The sequence below is a fragment of the Saccostrea cucullata genome, unplaced genomic scaffold (assembly GCF_032062105.1).
Source record: "Saccostrea cucullata isolate Sc308-1 unplaced genomic scaffold, CSIRO_AGI_Scuc_v1 ctg6739, whole genome shotgun sequence".
In the NCBI taxonomy this organism is placed as follows: Eukaryota; Metazoa; Mollusca; class Bivalvia; order Ostreida; family Ostreidae; genus Saccostrea; species Saccostrea cuccullata.
Genome location: NW_026928393.1, coordinates 1 through 20,661, shown reverse-complemented (window position 1 = coordinate 20,661; position 20,661 = coordinate 1). Strand labels below are relative to the sequence as shown.

General features: G+C 34.3%; 1 protein-coding gene across 1 annotated transcript; it reads right to left on the bottom strand.

Moving 5' to 3' along the window:
• Positions 1–1,856: 1,856 nt before the first annotated feature.
• Positions 1,857–7,960, bottom strand: LOC134277452 (uncharacterized). Its single transcript, XM_062759790.1, has 4 exons — positions 7,836–7,960; positions 7,431–7,601; positions 2,467–2,709; positions 1,857–1,906 (listed from the first exon to the last, which is right to left on the bottom strand). Exons 1-4 carry the CDS (start codon positions 7,942–7,944, stop codon positions 1,857–1,859), a joined length of 573 nt encoding a protein of 190 aa, XP_062615774.1. The 5' UTR covers positions 7,945–7,960.
• Between the last annotated feature and the right edge of the window lie 12,701 nt (positions 7,961–20,661).

Below are 20,661 nucleotides of genomic sequence, written 5' to 3'. Positions count from 1 at the left end.
TCTGATTGGCTGAAACTTTAAATGGCTATTTCTCCTTTGTTTTTTGACGAAATTCTTTGAAATTTAAAATATAGTCATGCATTAGGATATCCTACGAAATGATATAGAAAAAAAATCATGAAATCACGTGCATGCACGTGCGCTGTAATCTGATTGGCTGAAACTTTAAATGGCTATTTCTCCTTTGTTTTTTGACGAAATGCTTTGAAATTTAAAATATAGTCTTGCATTAAGATATCCTGCAAAATGATGTAGGAAAAAAGTCATGAAATCACGCGCATGCACGTGTGCTGCAATCTGATTGGCTGAAACTTTAAATTGCTATAACTCCCTTGTTTTTCAACCAAACAGGATGGGATTTAGAACATAGATAGATGTAAAGGACTCCTACAAGAAGGTATGATCATCATGCACGTGCACGCACGTGCGTGCATTTGAAATGAGTATATTCAAAAATACTCTTGAATGAGTGATTTTTATTACTTTTGGACTGAATGCTTTAATATATAGTATATTAAAATATATAAATAGTGTAGACAAGATGATATGGTCATAACGCACATGCATTCACATGCGCTTGCTAATGCTAAAATTTGAATATAATTGGTATCCTTCTGGGAAAACGTTGTAAAAGCAGGGGCTGACAAATAGATTTTTAAGGCACTAGTCCAAGGGCAAGTAAATGGTCAACATTGACTTGCCCTACCTGAATTTTTGCTTGCCCTACCATAAACTAATTCTGTATTTATAGATATTTCAAAAAAGAGGAGGACAAATGCTGAGTATATCATACAAGCCCCTATGCCCAGCTTTAAATTCATGGCCTACAAGTAAATTCTATTTTTGATAAGTCACTTGCCCGGGGGCAAGTGGTTGATAAAATTCCACTTGCCCATCCCTAAATTTCACTAGCCCCGGGCGTCGGGCAATGGGATTTGTCATCCCCTGGTAAAAGTCAAAAATGCACAGAGTTTGTCTTATTTAATGAAGCTTACAGGGAACATGGCACTGAAAGGGAGTTGGGGAGCGTTTGGGGAACATCTGTAACGGTTCCCGTTACAATTAGCACTAGTTTTAATTAGATTGTGATAATCTAAATACGGAAATGAAAGAATATCTTTGCCGTGTTTTGATAAAAAAATAATATGCAGCAATTTATTATTATATCGCCTGCTAGTCTTCCAGTTCCTTGGTGTCCATACCCAGTCCACCCAGCTGCCCATATTTTGTGAAACATCATTGAAATTATGGTGAGGAGTTTACTTAATGGCTTGGCTATTTATAGTAGGGATGTCAACGAATAGCTAGTCGACTATTCGACTGTCAGTCGAATGAACCGACGATCGAATAATGAAACAACATTCGAATATTAAATAAATGCAAGAAAAGGCACTGACAATGATATTTTCATCTCAAAAAGGGTCCTTCCTCAAACTATCCCTAATTTATAGTAAACATTTATGTTTATTATTCGATTAGCTACAATTTTTTACTTGAAGAAGAAATATTTTTTCATTGTTTTATTTTTTTTAAACAAATCTTTACAAAGGACCCCCCTTAAGGTACCATACTGTCTGCTTAAACACACTCTTCTAGGATCAAATGCTCATACGGTGTAATTTTTCTGATTTTTTAATTAGTACTAACATGATAAACAAAAAAAATAAAAAAAAAAAAAAGAAAGAAAGAAAGAAAAGAAATTTATTTCTCTAAAAAAGTATAGACTTGATTTTCATTTTTTTTTCTTTGAAATGTTAGTGGTGCGTTATCAATTTTGTTTTATGTATATTCCTTGTTGTAGCTTTTAAACAAATGGTTTTGTCGTTTCAAAAAAGAACGAAAACATACACACTCCCTTATAAACATGCCCTCTCACGCACAGACATACAAAATTGGTCATTTAAACCTTGAAGGGTAAAGCAAAGGTTATAATTTTTAGGTATGTATACCCATTTTCCTTTTTTGTCATGTTAGAATTGGAATCAATATACAATAAAACGCAAAAACTAATTTTGCAAAACAGTTAAGTTTGATACAAAGCTCTGTCAAATAAAATTATATATAATTTTTAATTATTCAGTCACTGCTCAGTGTTGAATTACTCTTTTCAACATTTCAAAACTAGAGGTACTGTGAGCGATGAGCTCACTAAATGATACCCCCCGCCTCCCATATGGTTATAACTGGTGAAAAAGTCCATGTTTTCCTGTGGCCGGGAAACCCAAAATATGTGTCGGATCAAAAAGTAAAATAGGAGGTGCACAATGGCAATATGTAATAAAGATTCTGTGGAAGTTGCATCAAATTTCATTCAGTGGTATGAGAGGAGTTGCGGATAAGAGATGGGTACCCCAAAGCGTAACAGACGGACGGACGGACAGACGGAAGGACGGACGGACGGACGGACGGACAGACGTACAGACGGACGGAATTAACGATTACTATATACCCTCCCGCTTTTCAAGCGGGGGGTATAATAATTAGAATTATACTCACCGAAGTCTTTTCTATTGACAATGTACATTGAAGTCACAGAGAAATTATTCCCCAAACTAACGTTCCAGGTTGGAGGTGAGGGAAGTTCAGATGTGTGTGAACACGTGTTTATATCATCACCATTACCTAAACCGTCTACAGCTTTATCAGACGTGTAAGCTTCATTCAGAGTTGTCGACTGTTCAGTAGCTTTCCAGAGGGCAATATTCTTACCTAAAGTATAGAATAATTAAATTCAGGGTTGGAAAATACCGGCAGTGGGAATTACAAAAGGTAAATATATCGGTATTTCTCGTCCAGGTAATTAACACAAATTTTATCCAAACTGGGAAATACTGGGAAATACAAAATTTATGAATTTATTTCTTTTAAGGCGTCCGACTGGGGTTTTATTGTGCGAAATCTGCAATAGAGAAACTCTTCAGTTAACATAATTATGTTACTTACACTGACTTCAGTACTAGTATACAAGTCTGGGGGGAAATCTACCGCCCAGGTATTTTTAAGGGTTCGTCGCAAAATACAGGTACATTTACTATAGGATTATATAGGAAAGTGCCAATTGTTCGCACTTTAAAGGAAATTATACAAATACTACAATAGATTTGTGTTCAAATTATACTATATGACGAGTTATATAATATAGTGCATTATATGTAAGAAACAAAAAATTCTACCGTCTGGTTCCCAGAGGGGGCATCACAAAATGCCAAAAAATAAAAAAAATTTCCTGTTTTTATGGAGTACTACAAAATATGACGCATACAGATGATAAGTACTTAAAATTATATGAAAGATCAAAAGAATCTCAAAAGTGTATTTTTTTAATTTCAAGAGCATATGTTAAAAGTCTACTTTAACATTTTTATTTCTACTTCTTTAAGAGATTCAGTTTATCTGAACGTCAAAACACACTAGAAAGACGTCAATCTACCTATCAGATGAAAAATCGTTTTATAAATCAGTAATAACAAAATCGTAATTAAATTTTTTAACCTTTAATTTCTTAATTTTGTCAAATTTGTGAAGTGAAAAAAGGTGCTTTAAAACAGTAAATATTTCACCATGATGTGCTAAGTCTTGCGCAATGGAAACCCCAGTCAGCCTCCCTTAATTCACTCAAATCTATACAAATTTCATTAATAAAAATGAACATAAAATAGAAAATGAATAAAATTGACATATATCATAAGTCTGAAATTTTAAAATCACACTTAGTATATCACTACTCCAGGTTTCCTATCCATTATATGTATTCTGTAGCAGAACATGTTTCCCTGTTTGTAGTTTAAGAACAAAACTGATTTTTTGGATTTAAGTTTTTTTTTCAGTTTAGTAGAATTATGAAGTTTATAAATTATAAATTTAAGAACATGATGAAATTGTTTTATTCCTTCTATAAACACTGTAGTGTTTACAATCAATTAATATGTTGTTTTAACAGATTGACTCTAGGTGATCCTGTTTTGAGAGGTAATTGGACTGTACCTGGAGTAGAACTGAAATGAAACATACGGTTATAACGAACAGTATTCAAGATCAGAAGTCCATAAAACAACAGAAAATAGGAGCAGAGCAAACACGGACCTCTAAAAAATTAGAGGTGGGATCAGGTGGCTTATTCTCAAAGGTTTGGCATTTACACTAAATACTACATTTAACAATTTTCTTAGATCCTTCTTTATGTACATAAAAATGTCCAAATGAGATACCTATATGTTCATTTCATGGGCAGGTAAACCAGTACTGTTTTATAATTATTTAAATTGAAATATTAGAAGGGTGTAATACATGTGTATACTGACATAAGATGATTAAGGTAAGGTTTGCGTCTCCCTCCAACTCATAGTTTTTTTAATATGCACACATGCTATATATCAATTTATTCAGAGAGATTAGCTTTATCATTTTATATGATTTTCAAAGATATTGCCCGTCCCATATTTTTAGTAAAAGACGCCAAATTTAACGTATTTCATATTTCACCTCGAATATTATTTTCATTGAAAAAATTGATTTATTTTATAAATTATCAAACTTTTATAATTAAAATTACCTGAATTAGTATAATTCATGCTTCTATTATTTAAACTTTTGATTTTCCGTTATCAAAAATGTGAAAAATTGGGAAAAAAGAAGATTTTTTCAATTTTCCTTGATAAAGTGAAACCGTTGCCATGGCAACAAAAATATAAAAATCAACGTTTTACATATCTACCGATTCCTTCAAAATCCATGAAGTTATTAATTTGATCATTTTCATTAATTTGAACTAAAAAAATATGTATGTCCCCAATATTATTTCCATGGAAACAGGGGCTATATTATGGATTTGGAACATAAAAATCAGGCTTTTTCTACACTTTTAAAGACAACATTGATATCACCTTGCATGGTAAATGTTAAAGACTAAATATTATTTTTGATATTGATTTTAGGCATAAACTGGCCAAAAATATTCAAAATAAAACTCCTCCTGTGCTACATGATGGTCTAAAAATTTATTTCGTGGAAGAACTCTATGTATTTATCATGTTTATGGCAATCTTTACATCTGAATATTCTGATGAAATTGTCCATGAATTATACTGCAACACCTTTAGAAGTACATGTATATGTATATAAACATACTTCAGAACATGTTGCAACTAAACCAATTAAAAGCCTATGAATTTGACCTCATGCTGATTTAGTTATTCCAACATGTAGTAAATTCTAGACATCTTTGTAGCAAAATATCTTTATTCAGTTATGGCTGGTGACTGTCATTTTACATGTATGCCTTTTTTTTGAGTGAAATGTTATAAGCATTGCATCCACGAAGCTGCTGTTTTTATAATTAAATGATTTCTTTACTTTGAAGAGTAGAAATGCTATCTTTAAAGTAATGTTTGTTTGCCCTCTCTTGACTCAGGGTAAAATTATTGGGTCGGTAGGTGAGAAAATCTTCAACAACATTTTTTTAAGGGGATAAGAGGAATAAAAAGAAAAATAATACGGCCCTGCATTGAATAAAAGTTTTCAGTCTGGTCATTTTAGTCAGTCGGTCTGGAGAGGCCGACAACCATACATTTTTTAAAGATGGCCTATTTCTACACTTCATGGACATTAGCTCAATGTACAAAACTCATCAGTTTTCAGAAATACTTATTTGAGCATATTAGGTCCTGGTAAAAACAATTTTTATGAATAAAAATATTAATCTTAATTGTTCATGTATTAATTTCCTTGCAATTTTACAAACCTTTTTAAGAAACTTGTTACATGTAAGTTTAGACAAAAGCAACCTTCAATTAATATCTATGATGTATACATTTATTTTACTGAAAACAAATTCAAAGATGGACAAACAGAGCATGCACTGCAATCATCACATACACATATTTTCTAAATATATGGAAAACAGCATGTATATACTAGATAGGATGTTGTTAAACATTAAATTTTCTTCTATAATCTATAGACATATAAAAATATGCATTGGGTATAACAAGTCAGAAGTTCTTCTCCAAATCTCCATTGATGTTGCCATGTCTGGTTCTTTATCTTAGCTTGATCCATCCAATTTTCTTTAATATTCTTGAGCTGATATGGGATGACCTTTTCTTTGATTGATGGCACAAATCATTTAAGGAAACACTGAAGTACTTTTTTTTTGGTCTTATCTATTCCAATTAATGACCCATGATCTGAAATCATATGTGTTCATTTTTACAATAACATTTAAGGAATTGCATAAGTAATTGCACTGAGTTTCATTCACTCAATGAAATGAATAAATTTCCAATATAATCAATGAAGAATCAATATGAAATTATTGTAAAATTTACAGATTGAATTAGTGAAATGCAAATGCTTGATCAAGAAAATTTATGTTCTTGTCATGTACAATCTGTATCTCTTTCTTTTTATTAATTAGAAAATGAGATATTAATTAAAATCAAACCTCATTTAAAAAGGTAACTTGAACAATTGAATACCTGTTCCAATAATGTTACAAATATTAGGCCTAAAAAGCAAGGATTTTAATTTTCATAATTTCTTGAATGAATGCATTTTTATTTTTTGGCAATGTTGGGATATTAGTCACATCCTGACATCCTTGTACCGTTTATTCATCGTTTTTAAATCCGTAGTCAGTAGATCATTCATAACTTACAGTAATAAATAATTACCTGATGAAAATACTATCAACAATCTGCAATCAAACTGTCAACATCCTCATTGGACATGGTCAAATGCACCGTGACTTTTCTTCCCTGTTCGGACTGCATATAGCATAATACTTTACAGGATACTCTCAGGTCTTTTTTTTTTCCCATTCTCACTTAAAATTTTAGTGTAGTGGTGAAGCGAGAAACACACAACAGCACAATGCGTCAAATGCCGTCAATGACTTTCTTCTGATCGGAATGGCCGTGCAACTTGCCACGTTCCGTATCGAAAATAAACAAGTCATCCTTTATCGGTTCATTCACATGCATCACGCTAACCTCAAAGGCTTATAAGATTCCTATGCTTTGATTTGTTAGAAGACTTTCTCCTGAAAACGTCCTTTGTTTTTAGTCCTAACAATAAGTGACAACAAACATCAAGTATGACAGAGGAAATTCGTTAGCGAGATGCTTAGCATCGCTGGTTTAAATTCGCCTGTTTCAAACGCTTTGGTGATTTGCAAGAGTTATCTCCCTGTAAACGCAAACCTTACCTTAAAGTTATAAAGATATCTTTATCTCCCAGTTTTTCTTGGTAAATACTAGTAACTCCCGAGAATTACAGTATTTCCCACCGTCATGGGAATTATATGAGTATTTCCCTTTTTTTGCCAACCCTGTTAAAATTAGAATATAATACAAAACTTTACAAAGTTAAAACATTAATCAGCACATTTTCTTTAAAAAGAACTTCACACAGAAGATACAAAATATACCTACCACCGAACACCTCTATTTCTTTAATGGTAACTTCTTTACTAAAATACATTGACAAACTTTTTGTTTTGAACACTCGATCGAAGTAAATCGTAGTTGTTGATGGAACAGCAGAGTAACAAATTCTGTTTCCGGAGTCTTTTATTGTCAGATGAGGAGAATCACCTCGTAAAACTTCAAGGAAAACAGTTTTTTAACGTTGAATGCAGATAAGAGATAACCATCTTTGATATTGATATATAATTTGAACGTGTCAACAATGATCCTTGTCAGTCATGTCTTGTTATCATATTACATGATTAAGTATGAGGAAGAGAGACAAAACACTTACAAAACAGGTAATTTTTTGATGTCCTATTCAATAACATATTCTTTTTAACCGTGTTTCAAACACTTAAGGAATTTTACCATGTAAAGTCATAGCAGAAACGATAAAAATGCCTCCAAGCTGAACGTTTGCTGTTTTAATTGTCTGAAATGTGCTTTGATTCCCATCAAAAGGCTCATCCATGTTCATGCCTCGAAAAGCTAAGTTAACTAAAAGTACAAAGATGTAGATACATGTATCAATCTGAGGAGAAGATTATCGAACGATTTGTCATATATATTTCTACATTGTAAGTAACGACAAACGATGATTAAAATGTCTTCAGAAAAGCTCACTTGAGTTTGCAGCTCAGGTGGGCTAATTACTACCAAATAGGCAGGTGTTCAATTCACAAATAAATGAATAAATAACAAGTTGTGCGTAGGCAGTCTTGTATTCTGTATCAATCACCAAGTAAATCATAGTAATGGTCTGATTTAACCCAAAAAAAAGCCAACAAAATAAAAAAAAAACATATATATGATAATCAAAATAAGATCCCTCCAGTAATTTTTCAATTATTTGAACCATGTTAATTTTTTTTGTACTATATAAAACAAAAGCTTTAACAAATTCATAATCCTTTCTTGTTTGTTTGTCGGCGCAAATTGCCGTTTAACAGGTCGGAGGGAATACTCGAAATCGGGTATTATCCGTGAAATCGCGTATAATACCCGATATTAGGGTATCGTTGAATCCGCGAAATCGGGTATCCCGTGCAACTTTCTTTAAAAACAAAAGAATAAAGCAACGGCGCATTATGCCAGTTACTGTTACTTGTACATCAGTATCTTGTGGATTTATTTTTATTAAACCTAATTCATACGGTTGTCAAATAAGTTTAAAATCACACGACAAACACTCCTGGGGTAACAAAGAGGACATAATGGCGTTATTATTTTTCAATATAATTTCTAAAAACAAATAACTACACTTCGTTTGTCTTTATTTCCCATTAAAGTATTCCATATACTTAATTTTCTAACTTGTGCACTATTCACAAAATGTGAACCTTTAAAGAAATTAAACGACTAAATCCGTGTTATGTGTTTTTACTGAAAAATGTATGGCGTCCCTTTCACGTGAAACATAAATTATTCCTAACAGTTAGAGAGTACAGTATAAGCGAGTCATAATTGTATATCTCTGCCATAATAGAATACCAAACGTTATTATAAAGAAGAAAATAAATAACATTAAATAAATACCCACGGGAAACAGGTTGAAAATAGCTAATTGAAGGTGAGTACCTTTTTTATGTCAATTTAGCATGGAAATTATCATTCAAAGACACCGTAAATTTTTTGGTTGCATTTTGATTGATACAAGATATGCTATTTTTTCTTTATTTTATGCATTTGTGTGAAAATTGAGAGCGAGAAGTCATATGAACAGGATTTTCTTTTTTTTTGGGGGGGGGGGGGGGTTATAAATAAAAGTCAAATATGTACATCTTTTCATGAGCTTATAATACATTGAATTTCTCAATATAGATCGAGGTACAGTCATATTGAAATATGAATTACATAGTCAAAATTTCACATTTCTTATAGTTTTTACGTTTATGAATATGTTAATGAACAAACTGAAATAATGGAGTGTTCAATTGCCTTGGAAACTCTTGTCTTAATTTTTGGGAATATAATTCCTGATCAGACATTAAAATTTCATAAAAATTGTACCACTTCCTTTCTTTATTATACTATTTGATAGACAGGGTAAATTTTACCTCTTTACCTTCTATATTTTTCTTATATCGCTATCTTATACATCATTATAATATGCGAATACAATGCACTATCTGATTGGTTCTAGACAATATGTCACAGTTTTCTTTTAGTTATTTTATCTATGATACTTATTACTCATGGCAATAACTTTGCCTAATACATGTACTCATTTATAATGAAAAAATGTTTAAAAAAATAAACATTAATTCTAGTTACTTGTAGTCTCATATTGTGTTAGAAAAAATAACAGATTGTTTTTTTTTTACCTATATGATTTTTATTTGATGAATAAATCTTCCATACAATTTAAAATATATAACCGAGTTTAACCGACTGTGACATTCAAAGAGAGGTCTCTTTGACACATGTAGAACACAGTCGAGGTTGTTTTGTCAGAGGTGGTTAAGAAGTCTTTAGCCCCCCCCCCCCCTTGAAGTCGCCAAGAAATGGTAAAATATTGATGACTTAGCGAAATCAAACGATCAACAGTTACGTTTTCTCATAAGCTGTATTCCTGAAACTATTACTGTCTCTGCTAAAATGCTGAAGACATATTCTACAAATATGTATGAATGATAAAAAAAAAGATTTTCAAAAAAAAAAAAAAAAAAAAAAAAAAAAAGAAAGAGGTTTTTTTAACCGAAATTTTAGACATTTTTATCATGAAATTATATATAAATTAATAAATTAATTTGATTTTATGCACAAGATGAATGTGAAAGTAATTAATGACGCATAATTAGATACGATAGACAATCCCTTTGTAGAGAATTTATATTAGTTGATTTTCAGATTCCGGATTGTTAGCTACTTATTATTAATCTCCCATTTAGCTGTATCACCTTATCTATTAGTAAGCATAGTCAGTTTATTGCCCTTTAATTACCGTGATAATTAGTTAATCACGGGTGGTCCTTGTATAATTTTATGTATTGCCTCCCCACTTAGAGGAGGTAGAATTTTCACTCCCCACATTGTGGAGGTTCAGTTTACTATATAAATGAGCGCATTTGATCATTTAAGGTAGATGAAGTTTAGTTGTTGTAGTTTTGTGTTTAGAGAGTTGAAGAAAAGTTATTCTATAGAGATAGTTGAAGTTAGTGATGCTATAGGATGTTGATAGAATTGATTCAGAATGGATTTATACTGGATTACGGGATTTTAGGATTTTATATACTGTATTTTCATTTGGATTATTGTCCCCCGCTTGAAAAGTGGGGGATATTAATTTGGGTTTGTCCGTCCGTCTGTCCGTCCGTCCGTCCGTCTTTCTGTCTGTCTGTAACGCTTTCGTTTCCACACGATATCTCGAGAACCCTTTGAGCTTTTGCAATGAAATTTAGCATAGCAACTCCCTATGGACTGAAGAAGAACCCTATTGATTTTGAGGTCAAAAGGTTAAAGGTCAAGGTCATAAATAAGCAAATTCTGTCTGTTATAATACTTTCGTTTCCACACGATATCTCTAGAACCATTTGAGCTATTGCAATTAAATTTTACGTAACAACTCCCTGTGGCCTAATGAAGATCCCTATTGATTTTGAGGTCAAAAGGTCAAAGTTCAAGGTCGTAAATTTACACATTCTGTCTGTGTGTAACACTATCATTTCCCGGCGATATTTTAAGAAGATTTTGAGCTTATGCAATGTAATTTTATACCAAAACTCCCTAGGACGTATCTCGCCCCTCTCAAAGTGCCCCGCCCCGTTTGTTTTATTAGTATTTATAGTATTACATGTCGCTATTTTTAGCGCAGGGGCATGAGGAGAGTTATTGCGTATAAAACAGGTTCTCGGCGGACTTTATGTTCTTATTACATCTATTAGAACTGTTTGATAAAGGCTAAATAAATAAAACACCATGGATTGTGTAAAATTTTGAGAATACCGAACATGAAAATATGAATATATACATGTATGTGACTTCAGTTCTGCATATGCTTCACATCGTGTAAAGCGATTCCGTGGTCTAGTGGTTATGTCACTTCAAATGTGAGAGGTCCCGGGATCGAATCTGGCCGCTCCTTTCTTTTTTTTCTCTTTTTTTTTTTTTAAAATACTTTTCTTTTTTTTTTTTTACTAAATGATAGTATTCAGCATGTGAAATGAAAAATTTATGAGTTATAAAATCATCATTACAGTGTGATAAATATTACATATAAAAAGAATCTTCTATACACATAATAAAGAATAAGCAATCAAATCTTTATATGTATATTGACATACTTGTATTTTATTTGCTTCAGTATACATGTATACATTTAATAATTCTACAAATTCAGTCAGGGGGATCCGACTTTTTCCCTAAACGGGGGACACGAATTCTCTGAATTAGCTTGTTTTACATTTATTTCTACTGTGAAATGTGGACTATGTGTGTGTGTAAATATTGTGTGTAGACATGTAAATAAATTAGTGAACTTTAACAGTTGTTTAATACGGACTTATCATTCAGCACAATACTAAGGAAAGTTGGAACTTAAGGGAAAAACCGCTCGGACAATAAATATGTAGACACTCGGCAGTATAAGCCGACTTCCCTGCAGCTCGGCCTGCGCCACAACTGGTGGCCAGCGGTGGGATCCGTGTTGATTCATGTGGATTTGTGAGATTCATATGGATTTAAATTCATGGATTTTACGGACCGTTCAAAATAGTGAATGAATCGGATAATTTTAGTGAAATTGAAAAATGGAAAAATTTTCATTTGTGAAGCATTATATCATTAAGAAAAATGGAGTTGGGTATGTGAAATATTTTGTGGACTTGGAAATTTACGATTTAAAGTGTACCAGATGTGATCACACATTCTCTAAATCTAAAGCCAAAAACAAAGTTATAATGGAGTGTGAAAAATGTGCAACCTCAGTGTTCCGATTTTCCTGTCCTCGTTGTGGCAATGTGGAATACCGTTAGTGCATTCGCAAAAATGAGTTATGTCAACGTATATGATTTAGATGAATCCGGAAATTTTGTGTTAATTGGAAGTGTTAATGTTAACCTCCGAAAAGAATGTTCAAACTGCTATGTAATGTTTGTGAAAAGTGAGAATCGCCATTGTATTAATTCTCAACATTATGTTTGGAGGGGAACGCACGACGTTTTCACCGAGAGATATGGAATTAACTGGTAATGTACCCTCAGCCAGCACACCTGGATTACAAGTAGGAACCTCACCAAAAACGCCAGGATCAACAGCAAGACGCAGACTTTTACCAGAATTTGATCAGGAATCACCATCACTTATTCTACCTACAGAATACAATGAATCTACAGCAATGTATGAGAACAACGTTCATTGCAAATCTTTGGAAAATAAGGATTCCGGATGGAGTTCTTTCCTGAGATTTTGGATTACTGTGATTTTACTGTGTGTGCTAGTGATTATTACTGTTTACCATTATTTTCCGGGATATCTACTGTATTGCCTTACGAGAGAAGTTCTGGTGATATCATTGTTCTTAGTTCTTCTCGCGATTCTAGTGAGTGCTGTGTGGAAAATGTGGAAGGATCATCGTAGTGTCGAGTACCTTTCCGGAATAAGGAGACTACAGCCTAATAGTTCTTCAAGGAACTTTGCCCCGGACACTGATCAACTGGTACTGACGAGTGAACAAAGCGCCAAATCGTTAAATGTTCAAATTAAACGAATTTTTAAAGGTGATAGCACTGATGTATGGAGTGAATTTATTCGCTACTTCGAGAATATATCTACTTTGAATAGATGGTCAACAGATATGAAACGACGAGTACTAATGACAACTTTCCGTGGTCAAGCAGAAACCTTTGCTTATGGTTTACCAGATAGCGTACTACAGAGTTATGAATCATTGGTGGAAAATATGGATCACAGATTTGGTCATAGAGTCATGAAAGAAAGCTATATTGCAGAAGCTAAGATGCGTCGAAAAATGAAAACAGAGTCATTCCGTGATTTTGGCCAGTCAATTGCTGATTTATTTAGGAGAGCCCATCCAAATAATAGAGAGTATGTTGAGGAGGCTAGTCTCAAGACCTTCATGGATAACTGCTCTGACAATGAGGATTTCCGTCTAGCTGTTAAGCGCACCAGACCTTCAAGTCTTCAAGATGCAGTTACTGCGGCTATGCAAGAAGAATGTATACGAATGACTGAAAACCTGAAGATGAAAGAAAGAAGAGTAGAAAGACCTGTTTATGATATTCGTAATTCTTATTCAAGAATTGTCAACAAGAATAACCATCCAGAGCGAGGTAGTTCTAAACAAGTGAAGCGATGCTACAGATGCAATTCCACAGGACATTTACTAAAGGACTGTCCGAATAATACACTTAACCAAAGTAAACGTGAAGTAAGGGAGCCTTTAAACGCGAGTCAGCCGAGGCAGTAGGCCATGCGTCAGCAAAGTTAAGGAAGCGGCCTTGTACTGTTAATCTACAATATCGTGATGTTAAGGAAATTGATAGTGAGACAACACCGTCAGTAACTGTGGCAACACAAACAGATATTATAGAGGACCTGGATTATCATTCTTATGGGGATGAAACTCAAAAACCATACACATTCGTGGAGAATCTGGAATGAGGTTAAAAGGGTTTATAGAAGGAGCACCATTAGAATGGAAATTAGACACAGGAGCCATTAATACGTTCATAACAGAAGATGCCTACTACAGCATTCTTCCAGAACAACGACCAGTACTTGAGTTAGCAAAGAAGAAGTTTCAAGCTGCTGATGGAAATAACTTGCGTATTTTAGGAACAGCGAAAATGTTGATATCATTTGCTGGGTTTAGTGTGATATTTCGCGTATTTGTTGGAGGTGTTAAAACAAATTTACTTGGACTGGATTTCATAACAAAGTACAAATGTCAGTGGAACTTTGACAATACTTTTTGTATCCTGAAATGCGTATCAGATAGTAGTTTACAAGGATCTCATGTGTTTTCCATAGAAGACTGTGTAATTCCACCACATCATGAGGCAATTATTAAAGCTAGAGTTTACTCAGGACCAGGAGGAGGAATAGGAATTGTAGTGCCCTTGCAGAATTTTGTACTTAGCCATGGATTAGCAGTTGCTCATGTGCTTGTGAATTTGGATGCAAAACAAGATTGCATATATTTACGAGTATTTAATCCATTTGAGCAGGAAGTACGTGTAAAAGAGAATACGGCCGTAGCATTCGTTGAACCAGTTGAGAGTGTTTCATCTTCTGCCAACCTTACAGATGTGTGTAGTGTGGATGAGACAACAAATAGGAAATTGCCAGATTTCCTTGAGCCAGTGTTCACTGAGGGATGTGAACATTTGACTGAAGAGCAAACAAAGAAATTTAAAGATTTTCTCCTGAGTCGGGTAGAGGGATTTGCTGACCCGAGTAAACCAGCTGAGAGGGCACGTGTTGGAGAACATTTTATAAAGTTGAAAGAAGAAATACCTTTTAAAGATACTGTACGAAGAGTCCCGATCTTTAAACGTGAGGTTATGGATAATGAGATCAAGAAACTGGAAGAACAAGTGCTAATTGAAAAGTCTAATAGTCCTTGGTCATCTCCTCTTGTCTTAGTACAGAAGAAAGATAAGAGCTGGAGACTATGTGTAGACTACCGGAAGCTAAACGCAAACACCATCAAGGATGCTTATCCAATCCCAAGAGTAGCAGATGATCTTGATTCCTTAGCTGGATCTGCGTGGTTTTCGTCGTTAGACTTAAACATGGCGTACCACCAAATTCCCATGCACAAGGGTGATAAAGAGAAAACAGCATTTGCTACCCCCCGTGGAGGATTATATCGATACACAGTAATGCCATTCGGACTGTGCAATGCACCGGCTACTTTTCAACGTGTTATTGAAAAAGTTTTGAGCGGACTACAGTGAAGAATATCAGTGTTATATCTCGACGATATCATAGTTCACAGCCGTGACTTTGATACACATCTAGAAAATTTAAACTTAGTACTTGATCGATTACAAGAGGCAAATTTAAAACTGAAGGCTAAGAAGTGCAACTTTTTCCAGAAGGAAGTGAATTTCCTAGGACATGTCGTATCTCAAGAAGGAATAAAGACCGATTCGTCCAAGATTACCTTAGTAAAAGAATGGAAAGTACCCAAGAATGTCTCTGAACTCAGAAGTTTTCTTGGATTGGCAGCATATTATCGTAGATTTATCCAAGGATTTGCTAAAATAGCAAAGTGTTTACACGCCCTTACCGGTAAAAATAGTACATGGAACTGGACTAGTGAATGTACGGAAGCCTTTGAATTACTAAAGGAGAAACTTGTGTCAGCCCCAATTCTTGGTTATCCGGATGTAAATGGATGTGAATTCATACTGGATACAGATGCTAGCAATGATGCTATTGGAGCAGTCCTGTCACAAATACAAGATGGTAGAGAAGTTGTTATTTGTTATGGAAGTCGTGTCCTGTCTAACTCAGAGAAAAACTACTGTGTTACAAGGAAAGAAATGCTCACAGTAGTATATTTCATCAAACAATTTAAGCATTATTTACTAGGACGAGAATTCTTATTACGGACTGACCACGGGTCACTAGTGTGGTTGCATAAAATAAAAGAACCAGAGGGTCAGATGGCAAGGTGGCTTCAACAACTAGGACCATATACCTTCAGAATTGAACACCGATCTGGAAAGGAACATGGAAATGCAGATGCCATGTCTAGAATTCCGTGTGATTCAACTTGTAGACAGTGCAAGCGTGAGTCTACAAATAGTGATAGTGACAAATTTTCTCATGTTAGTGAATTACGGGAAAAGTCTAACACAATGAAAGAAGAAGAGGACGTGTTTGCTCTTCAAAGACTTTTTAGTGTTAATGTCAGTGACTGTGCGCCAATATTAGGAAGTACAAGGAAGAGAGCTAACAGACCTAATAGAGCAAAAGCTAGGAATCAACCAACAGAATCATTAGATACTCAAAACATTAAAAAACATCAACGCGAAGATAACGGAATGCGGATTATAATTCAGTGGCTAGAAAAAGGCGAGAAACCCCCATTATCAGTGATATCGTGTGAAAATTCTGAGTGTAAATTTTGGTTTTCCAGATGGGATTTGTTGTATATGGATCGTGGAATATTGTGTGTTCGCTGGATAAATCCAGAAAATGAGGATTACAAAATATGTGTTCCGCGGAAATTACGAAGTGTTATTCTGTGGCAACTACATGATTCTAATAGTGCTGGACATATGGGAGAAAAGAGAACGCTTGCAAAAGTGCGAAATTCGCGTTATTATTGGCCAAGAATGCGACAAAGTGTGCATGATTATGTGTTATCCTGTGATATTTGTGAGGAGAGAAAAAATCCACCTAGAAAGAAAAGATCCTACATGAAGCAATATTTCAGTGGTGAACCGTTTGAAAGGATAGCAATTGATATTACTGGACCTTTTCCAAAATCGGACAAAGGATATTCTTACTTGTTAGTAGTGGCTGATTACTTTACCAAATTCATGGAGATTTTTCCATTGGTAAATTTAGAAGCGGAGACAGTTGCTGAAGTGATGTTTAAGGGCTGGATTAAACGTTATGGATGCCCAAATGAAATTCATTCGGATCAAGGGAGACAATTTGAGAGTAACTTATTCCAAGGCTTGTGTCGGATATTCCAGATTAATAAAACCCGGACAACCCCATATCACCCGCAATCAGATGGAATGGTTGAGCGACTGAATCGAACGATAAAAGAAATGTTATCCAAATACATATGTTCAAACCAGACGGACTGGGATCGTTATATAGATGGGATTGTTCTGGCATACAATACTACGCCACACGAAACTACGGGTTTGTCACCACATAGGATGGTATTTGGAAGAGAAGCAAAATTACCACTGAATCTCATGACTGAAAAAGATCTAACAAACAGTGATGCCGAAGTCAATGACGCAGAATATGTGCGCAACTTAGAAAACAAATTAATAGAAATTCATCAATTAGCGAGGGAAACAATGAAAATTAATTCCGAGAGACAGAAGCGAAATTTTGACAGAAATATACGAGAAATTACGACGGCGTATTCGTGCCATTTTAACAATGTAGAATTTTTTTATTAAATCGTTTGTACGATTAACTAAATCGTTTGTACGATTTACTAAATCGTTTGTACGATTTACTAAATCGTTTGTACGATTTACTAAATCGTTTGTACGATTTACTAAATCGTTTGTACGATTTAGTAAATCGTTTGTACGATTTAACAAATCGTTTGTACGATTTAATAAATCGTTTGTACGATTTACTAAATTAAATCGTACAAACGATTTATTAAATCGTACAAACGATTTATTAAATCGTACAAACGATTTACTAAATCGTACAAACGATTTACTAAATCGTACAAACGATTTACTAAATCGTACAAACGATTTACTAAATCGTACAAACGATTTACTAAATCGTACAAACGATTTAGTAAATCGTACAAACGATTTAAAAAAATATTTCTACATTGTTTAAATGGCACGAATACGCCGTCGTAAGAAATAACGTATGAAATTGGAGACTTTGTGCGCCGTAGTCAACCAAAAATTGTGGAAGGAACGAAACAAAAATTGGCTAGAAAATGGACTGGACCGTGGATTGTTACAAAAAGACTATCAGATGTATTATACCAGATTAAACACTCGGAAAATTCGAAACCCGTTATCATTCACTCAGACAACCTTAAACGATATACCACGGCAGTAAAACTTTATCAGGTGTTAATTATGATGCTGATCCAGAAGACCCTGACGTTTCTAGTCTGCCGCTCCCCGACCAGACCGACCCAAGTGTCTCGACACCCCGTACGGAAACGACCAAACTTCAGAAGGATGAAAGGAACGTGAATCAGGAGTCGCAGCTTACCACCACCTTGACACGCAGGGGCCGTGAAGTAAAATTACCAAAGCGCTACTTGTTGTGACCATTCTTTGAAAAACTTTTGAGATGCTATGCTGTGCGAATTTTGTGGAAGAAATATTATAAGAAAAGATAATTTACAACGACACATCAGAGAAAACCATTTGGACCAACTAATTGTGAACTGTTCGTATTGCCAACGTCCATTTTCAAGAAATTTCAGCCTTAAAGACATTTACAAAGTTGTCATAAACTTTCTGACAAAAATGCGGGAAACGAAATAAAACTTAGTAAGAAGAAGAAGATGTCGCAGGAGGAACTAAACGAGGCTAAGAAGGCAGTTTTCATTAGCGCAATGTATGAGGACATTACTCCTGTCAACTCGCCACCGCGTCCGTCAACACAGTATGATCCAGTCAGTGAAGATGAAGATTGGCCGTCCTTGGATCCGAGTTAGAACAGGAGCTTTTGAACTCGACAAACAACACCGAAGTGAATGCGTTTTTAGAAGACATTTTAAATGGCAGTGAGGATGTGCACTCAAACCTCAACGAATCTAGTGACTCGGAAAATAGCGTTGCGGAATCGATGCCAAATTCAACAACAGTGACGGAAACCATAATTCTAAAAATGACAAAGAAAACCACCTATCATAGTGATGGTAACTCGGAAATTGTTCGTGATACCGAAATCTCACATTCAGAAACTGTGAATCCTGATGAAGTGGACCTTGTGAGATTTGCGACTGACATTTTAAATGAAGTGCCAGAACACTTTCGTAATCAAAATGTGAGAATTGTCGAATTAAAGGATTAAATCTATTGTTACTGACTTAAATGTAAATAAGTGAACTTATGCTTAACTGTGAATGTGTAATATGAATTTTATTGTCAATTATGTCTTTATTGTTTGGTTTACATTATTCACAGATGTACAATCGGATTTGTTTTTATTAATGCTTTTTGTTTATTGATATTATTGTACATGTATTTGAAAATCTTTTATTACTTTTATTTGATTTATTATGTCAAGTTGAAGTACATGTATTGCTGATTTTATTGTTATCTATCATGTATGTTTTTCAGTTTAAATTTTTTCAATGTTTCGCTTAGCTTAGTTTTAGTTAGATTTTTTTTGTTTTATTTGAACGGAGTCAAATATTAAGTGGGGGAGAGTTGTAGAGAATTTATATTAGTTGATTTTCAGATTCCGGATTGTTAGCTACTTATTCTTAATCTCCCATTTAGCTGTATCACCTTATCTATTAGTAAGCATAGTCAGTTTATTGCCCTTTAATTACAGTGATAATTAGTTAATCACGGGTGGTCCTTGTATAATTTTATGTATTGCCTCCCCACTTAGAGGAGGTAGAATTTTCATTCCCCACATTGTGGAGGTTCAGTTTACTATATAAATGAGCGCATTTGATCATTTAAGGTAGATGAAGTTTAGTTGTTGTAGTTTTGTGTTTAGAGAGTTGAAGAAAAGTTATTCTATAGAGATAGTTGAAGTTAGTGATGCTATAGGATTTTGATGGAATTGATTCAGAATTGATTTATACTGGATTACGGGATTTTAGGATTTTATATACTGTATTTTCATTTGGATTATTTTACATTTATTTCTACTGTGAAATGTGGACTATGTGTGTGTGTAAATATTGTGTGTAGACATGTAAATAAATTAGTGAACTTTAATACGGACTTATCATTCAGCACAATACTAAGGAAAGTTGGAACTTAAGGGAAAAACCGCTCGGACAATAAATATGTAGACACTCGGCAGTATAAGCCGACTTCCCTGCAGCTCGGCCTGCGCCACACCTTGTTTATACATGGCATCATATCTTGTGTGTGAAATGTATTTCCGTATAATTTGATTTATTTACAAATTGTTCATGTTTGTCGTGTTGATGTGGAATTACTATAAATTCCCGAATTCTGATACTTTACCATTCTGTTGTGTTGGGAATGAACATTAGGAAGATGCATGTACTTTCAACATTATAAAAAATATAAAGCAAATCGAACACCTTTTTGTGTGCAGATCATGAAATGTACTGACCTCCACGGGTATTTGTTGTCCTGAGCGCATTAATCTTGACGCCCAAATTCTTACTTGGCTAGTGATACCTTTAGAAAACATGGGTGTCTAAATGAAAGTTAACTCGGCAACATGCGCCATCCCATTGTTTAAATTTTATTAGGTGATTACACCTCCTATACCCGATTTCGCGGATTCAACGATACCCTAATATCGGGTATTATACGCGATTTCACGGATAATACCC